Here is a 6,873-nt window from a genome sequence, read left to right on the forward strand (position 1 = left end):
GGTGGCGGAGACAAGGCAGCTCACTGCTATGCCGTGTCCCAAGAACCAAGTGGCCGTGACTTCCTAGCCTCAGTTTCCCCGGCGACACCCGGAGAGTCAACGTGCTAAAGGTCTAGGCTCCGGGTCAAGGCCCCGCCTCTCCTGGGCGGCCCCTGCCCCGGCGGGCCCAGCCGCTCCTCCCCCACGCTCCCGGCTGGCTCCCACGGTCCCTGAGGGGGGCGGGCGGGCCCTGGATGACAGCGGCAGAACCCCCGCCCGACTCACTCTCGCCCCCGCTCTGGGTCCGGGCTTCCCCAGCCCAGTTCACGCCTGGGAGCCGCCTGAGCAACAGCGCGCCCCGCGCCACGCGCCCCGAGCCCTCCCCGCCTGGGCGTCCCCGGCTCCTGTGAGCGCTCGGGCTCCCGGCTTGGAACCAGGGAAGGGGGAGGGAGCGAGGGAGCCACCAGCGGCGACCCGGAAATGCCATATAAGGAGCAGGAAGGATCCCCCCGCCGGAACAATCCTTATTTGGGCAGCGCCTTATTTGGAGTGGCCTGATATGGCCCGGCCGCTTCCGGCTCTGGGAGGAGGGAAGAAGGCGAAGGGAGGGGCGGGGGCAACGCGGGAACTCCAGAGCAGCGCGGGTCCCAGAGGCCCCGGCAGCAGCTCGAGCTCTGGGCTTTCCCAAAGCCTGGGCGCCTGGGATGCGGGCGCGGGTGCGGGCCCCAGGGTGCGGGATGGAGGTGTCAGGCACTGTCGGATGGGGGGCTTCACGTCACTCCGGGTCCTCCCGGCCGGTCCTGCCATATTAGGGCTTCCTGCTTCCCATATATGGCCATGTACGTCACGACGGAGGCGGGCCCATGCGGTTCCAGACCCTTCAAATAGAGGCGGATCCGGGGAGTCGCGAGAGATCCCAGCGCGCAGAACTTGGGGAGCCGCCGCCGCCATCCGCTGCCGCCGCCAGCTTCCGCCGCCGCAGGACCGGCCCCTGCCCCAGCCTCTGCAACCGCGGCGCGTCCACGCCCGCCAGCGCCCAGGGCCAGCCGGGGTCCCCGCCTGTGCGCTCCTCAGTGTGCCCCGCGCCCCGCATGTAACCTGGCCAGGCCCCCGCGACTGTGTCCCCCGCAGCTCCAGCCCCGGGCTGCGCCCACCCGCCCCGACACCACCTCTCCGGCCCGCTCGTCTGGGATGGCCACGGCCAAGGCCGAGATGCAGCTGATGTCTCCGCTGCAGATCTCTGACCCGTTCGGATCCTTTCCTCATTCGCCCACCATGGACAACTACCCCAAGCTGGAGGAGATGATGCTGCTGAGCAACGGGGCTCCCCAGTTCCTTGGCGCCGCCGGGGCCCCAGAGGGCAGCGGCGGTAACAGCAGCAGCAGCAGCAGCAGCAGCGGGGGCGGTGGGGGCGGCGGGGGCGGCAGCAACACCAGCAGCAGCAGCGGCAGCACCTTCAACCCTCAGGGGGATACGGGCGAGCAACCCTACGAGCACCTGACCACAGGTAAGCAGTGACCTACGCCCGGGGGAACCCTTTCCCCACCATCCTGGCGTTCAGTCCTTCATCGCAGGAGTGCTCCTGGACCTTAGGATGGAAGCTGGGTTTCCCTTTCATTCCTCGCATCCCCAGGGTCATGTATTAGAGGGATGCCATGGGACACCATACAGCCCACCCCCTGCCCTCATCCCTGGCGGAGCGCAGAGGACTGAGCTTTTTTTGTTTTGGATGGAGAGCTCTGGAGCTGCGTGGGTGGGTGGAGGGGGAGGGCTTGTTTTGATGAGCGGGGCTGCGCCCCCACCCTCCAGAAAGGCTTGCCTTGCCTGTCGCCTTTCCCCAAGGAAGGACCGTGATCCTTGGCCGTGGATGTCCCGGCAGCCTGGGTTTGGGGGCGCGCACTAGCCGCGGCGGCCGTGGAGGTGCTGGCGGGAATCCCTCGCCCGCGCAGCCGCCGTTGCGGAGCGCTGCGAGCTGCAGTGAAGGGGGATTCTCCGTATTTGCGTCAGCTGTTGTTGAAATGGGCTCTGCCACTGGAGCGGGTCCAGGAACATTGCAATCTGCTGCTATCAATTATTAACTACCTCGGGAGTCAATGGTAGCCGGCCCGACCTCTTGCCTGGCAGCTCGGGTCGTCCTCGTCCTCCAGTGATTGCTCTCCAGTAACCAGGCCTTCTCCTTCTCTCTCTCCTGCCAGAGTCTTTTCCTGACATCTCTCTGAACAACGAGAAGGTGCTGGTCGAGACAAGTTACCCCAGCCAAACCACTCGACTGCCCCCCATCACCTATACGGGCCGCTTTTCCCTGGAGCCTGCACCCAACAGTGGCAACACCTTGTGGCCCGAGCCCCTCTTCAGCCTGGTCAGTGGCCTCGTGAGCATGACCAACCCGCCGGCCTCCTCGTCCTCAGCACCATCTCCAGCGGCCTCCTCCTCGTCCTCCGCCTCCCAGAGCCCACCCCTGAGCTGCGCAGTGCCATCCAACGACAGCAGTCCCATTTACTCAGCGGCACCCACCTTCCCCACGCCAAACACTGACATTTTTCCTGAGCCACAAAGCCAGGCCTTCCCGGGCTCGGCAGGGACGGCGCTCCAGTACCCGCCTCCCGCCTACCCCGCCAAGGGTGGCTTCCAGGTTCCCATGATCCCCGACTACCTGTTTCCACAGCAGCAGGGGGACCTGGGCCTGGGCACCCCAGACCAGAAGCCTTTCCAGGCTCTGGAGAGCCGCACCCAGCAGCCTTCGCTCACCCCCCTGTCTACTATCAAGGCCTTTGCCACTCAGTCGGGCTCCCAGGACCTGAAGGCCCTCAATACCAGCTACCAGTCCCAGCTCATCAAACCCAGCCGCATGCGCAAGTACCCCAACCGGCCCAGCAAGACGCCCCCCCATGAACGCCCTTATGCCTGCCCAGTGGAGTCCTGTGATCGCCGCTTCTCCCGCTCCGATGAGCTCACCCGCCACATCCGCATCCACACAGGCCAGAAGCCCTTCCAGTGCCGCATCTGCATGCGCAACTTCAGCCGCAGTGACCACCTCACCACCCACATCCGCACCCACACGGGCGAGAAGCCCTTCGCCTGCGACATCTGTGGGAGAAAGTTTGCCAGGAGCGATGAACGCAAGAGGCATACCAAGATCCACTTGCGGCAGAAGGACAAGAAAGCAGACAAAAGTGTTGTGGCCTCTTCGGCCACCTCCTCCCTCTCTTCCTACCCATCCCCGGTTGCTACCTCTTACCCGTCCCCGGTTACTACCTCTTATCCATCCCCAGCCACCACCTCATACCCGTCCCCTGTGCCCACCTCCTTCTCCTCTCCTGGCTCCTCGACCTACCCATCCCCTGTGCACAGTGGCTTCCCCTCGCCGTCGGTGGCCACTACGTACTCCTCGGTTCCCCCGGCTTTCCCTGCCCAGGTCAGCAGCTTCCCTTCCTCAGCTGTCACCAACTCCTTCAGCGCCTCCACAGGGCTTTCGGACATGACAGCAACCTTTTCTCCCAGGACAATTGAAATTTGCTAAAGGGAAAGGGGGAAACAAAAGGAAAAGGGAGAAAAAGAAACACAAGAGACTTAAAGGACAGGAGGAGGAGATGGCCATAGGAGAGGAGGGTTCCTCATAGGTCAGATGGAGGTTCTCAGAGCCAAGTCCTCCCTCTCTACTCAGAGCGGAAGGTCTGTTGGCCAACAATCCTTTCTGCCCACTTCCCCTTCCCAAATTCCTGTTCCCTTTGACTTCAGCTGCCTGAAACAGCCATGTCCAAGTTCTTCACCTCTATCCAAAGAACTTGACTTGCATGGATTTTGGATAAATCATTTCAGTATCATCTCCATCATATGCCTGACCCCTTGCTCCCTTCAACGCTAGAAAATCGAGTTGGCAACATGGGGTTTGGGCCCCTCAGAGCCCTGCCCTGCACCCTTGTATAGTGTCTGTGCCATGGATTTCGTTTTTCTCGAGGTACTCTTGATGTGAAGATAATTTGCATATTCTATTGTATTATTTGGAGTTAGGTCCTCACTTTGGGGGAAAAAAAAAAAGAAAAGCCAAGCAAACCAATGGTGATCCTCTATTTTGTGATGATGCTGTGACAATAAGTTTGAGCCTTTTTTTGAAACAGCAGTCCTAAGTATTCTCAACGCATGTGTCAGAGTGTTGTTCCGTTAACGTTTTTGTAAATACTGCTCGATTGTACTCTCACATGTGGCAAAATATGGTTTGGTTTTTCTTTTTTTTTTTTTGAAAGTGTTTTTTCTTTGTCCTTTTGGTTTAAAAAGTTTCACGTCTTGGTGCCTTTTGTGTGATGCGCCTTGCTGATGGCTTGACATGTGCAATTGTGAGGGACATGCTCACCTCTAGCCTTAAGGGGGGCAGGGAGTGATGACTCGGGGGAGGCTTTGGGAGCAAAATAAGGAAGAGGGCTGAGCTGAGCTTCGGTTCTCCAGAATGTAAGAAAACAAAATCTGAACTCTCAAAAGTCTATTTTTTTAACTGAAAATGTAAATTTATAAATATATTCAGGAGTTGGAATGTTGTAGTTACCTACTGAGTAGGCGGCGATTTTTGTATGTTATGAACATGCAGTTCATTATTTTGTGGTTCTATTTTACTTTGTACTTGTGTTTGCTTAAACAAAGTGACTGTTTGGCTTATAAACACATTGAATGCGCTTATTGCCCATGGGATATGTCATGTATATCCTTCCAAAAAATTAAAAGGAAAATAAAGTAGCTGTGATTGGGTATGTGTTTCCTGGGTTAGGGGAAGGACTCTGCCCTATTGAGGGCTGTGAGGTTTTCTGAAGACTTGGCCTTTAGTGATACAAGGATCCTCCAGCCAGAGTCAGGCCCACTGTGTGAAACTGGAGTTCGTTATTTATGAGGACAAGTATGGGTCTTCAGACAGGGTCTTGCTCTATCCACCCAGGCTGGAGTGCAGAACCGTGTAATCACAACCTCACTGCAGCTTGACCTCCCAGGCTCAAGCGATCTTCCCACCTCAGTGTCCCAAGTAGCTGGGATAACAGGCATGTGCCACCACACTCAGCTAATGTTTGTAGAGACAGGGTTTTGCCATGTTGTCCAGGCTGGGGTTCTTTTCTTGATAATGGGCCTGTTCCTCTTCAGTCTGTTGGGCTGAAGCTTTACCCTGGTTAACTAAAGCCAAAAAAGGGCAGAGAGGGCTGAGACATGTGTGGCCAGAGGCAGTGCTACTCTCCTGGCATCAAATGTTGGGCCAGCCCTGTCCCCCACCTTACTCAGGGTCGGAAATCCATGATCTTGGGAATCCCTGCCATGTGCAGTTCGAAGAGGTAAGAAGTGGGCACAAGGGCTTTGTGGAAACAGTAACAATGCCGAGGCCAACTCAGCCTCTCCCTCCCATTCCGCATGTCCCCAGCAACTTGAGGGCATCAAAGAAACCTAGAAGAGGTAAAGGCCAGTTCTCAAGCCAAGAATCCTTCCAGGAAGAAAATCTCATCACTTGCCAGCTGGAACTGTCATCCTTGGCAGCTTCCTGGGACAGAGGACAGAGTGGGCAGAAGGCTGGCCTGGTGTCTAAAAACATCCAGGCCAAAGCTGTTCCCATTGTGTAGGAGGCCTGAGGTTCTAGGTTCTTTTTGCCCCAGTCCCCAGAGGGACCACTCCCATTGCTGGGGCAATCCCTGTGGGCATGTGAGCATCTGCCTACTCTGTGAGAGGCCTTGACCTGGCCATGACAGACACCATGGGATTAGCTCCTATTTCAGGAAAGTGGATTGCTGGTTGGGGAGACAGATATAAGACAAAAATTGCAACATGGTATTGTGTTATGCAATATGGGCAAGAATGGGGCTCTTTGGGAGCACAGAGAAGGGCACCCAACCCACCCAGGGGCTTAGGAAAGGTGGAAAAATTGAGTTGGGAAGCACAAGTAGGAGTCAACCTGATTGACTTGGTTTGTGGGTGAGGCAAGGAGGACACTGGCTAAGTCTACTCAGAAATGTGGATGAGGTGGATTACTGAATGGAAGCACTACCTCCAACCCTGATACCTAAGTCTTTTGTGAATTGGTCAGACTCCACCATCCATGGGCGGATGGGTACAATAGATTTGTTATCCTGGAATTCCCAAGCCTTGGCTCCTCTCCCACCTTCTGACCCCTAAAATCAGAGGAACAATGAAGTATCCCCTTGAACTGGTATGGTTATCAGGCCCTGAGTGAAGTGAAAGTCTAATTGGCTTCCACCTCTTCTCCTTCCTCTAAGGGTCTCCCAGGTGGTTCTCGACCCACACTTTCTGGAGCCAGAGGAATTCCAATAACCCCTGACATTGGCCCAGTTCTTTCTTGTGCAGTCTAGCTTTCCCTGACCAACATCGTTGACCTCTGCCCTTTTCCATGGCACCAGACTCCTAAGCCTGGAGCAGGGGGAGCTGGGCACCTTCTCTAGCAAGAGGCACATCCTTGTGAGCCTCCTGGCAAAATTGCCAGGTCCTGATGAGACAATATTTGTATTGGCACACCTCTTCCCAGCCCCACCTACCCTTCCCCATCTCACTCGAGGCCAGGAACACAAGTCCATGCCTGTTACACATTCTTAAGAATTTCTCACTCCAGATTCCCAAGAAACAAAACATGGCAAGAATAAAATATGAAAGAAGGAGCACTGAGACTCTGTTCCTTTAAAGCAGAGGGTCTTGGGCCTGGCGCAGTGGCTCACGCCTGTAATCCCAGCACTTTGGGAGGCCAAGGCTGGTGGATCACGAGGTCAAGAGATCGAGACCATCCTGGTCAACATGGTGAAACCCCGTCTCTACTAAAAATACAAAAAATTAGCTGGGCATGGTGGCTCATGCCTGTAATCCCAGCTACTCAGGAGGCTGAGGCAGGAGAATTGCCTGAACCCAGGAGGCGGAGGT

General features: G+C 56.6%; 1 protein-coding gene across 1 annotated transcript; it reads left to right on the top strand.

The window, feature by feature from the left end:
- Positions 1 to 787: 787 nt before the first annotated feature.
- On the top strand, positions 788 to 4,719 carry EGR1 (early growth response 1). The gene is made up of 2 exons (XM_012476293.3): positions 788 to 1,486; positions 2,175 to 4,719. The coding sequence occupies exons 1-2, from the start codon at positions 1,171 to 1,173 to the stop codon at positions 3,497 to 3,499; spliced, it is 1,641 nt and encodes a 546-aa protein (XP_012331716.1). The 5' UTR covers positions 788 to 1,170; the 3' UTR covers positions 3,500 to 4,719.
- Positions 4,720 to 6,873: the final 2,154 nt, after the last annotated feature.

Source organism: Aotus nancymaae, unplaced genomic scaffold, assembly GCF_030222135.1.
Source record: "Aotus nancymaae isolate 86718 unplaced genomic scaffold, 86718_ANA_hifiasm-v0.15.2.pri h1tg000064l_1, whole genome shotgun sequence".
NCBI lineage: Eukaryota > Metazoa > Chordata > Mammalia > Primates > Aotidae > Aotus > Aotus nancymaae.

What these genes read in the sequence shown, in the direction of transcription:
- EGR1 (XM_012476293.3), top strand. Translation starts at nt 1,171, where the DNA reads ATGGCCACGGCCAAGGCCGAGATGCAGCTGATGTCTCCGCTGCAGATC. An exon ending in CTACGAGCACCTGACCACAG is followed by an intron (nt 1,487 to 2,174) that starts GTAAGCAGTGAC and finishes CTCTCCTGCCAG; the next exon opens with AGTCTTTTCCTGACATCTCT.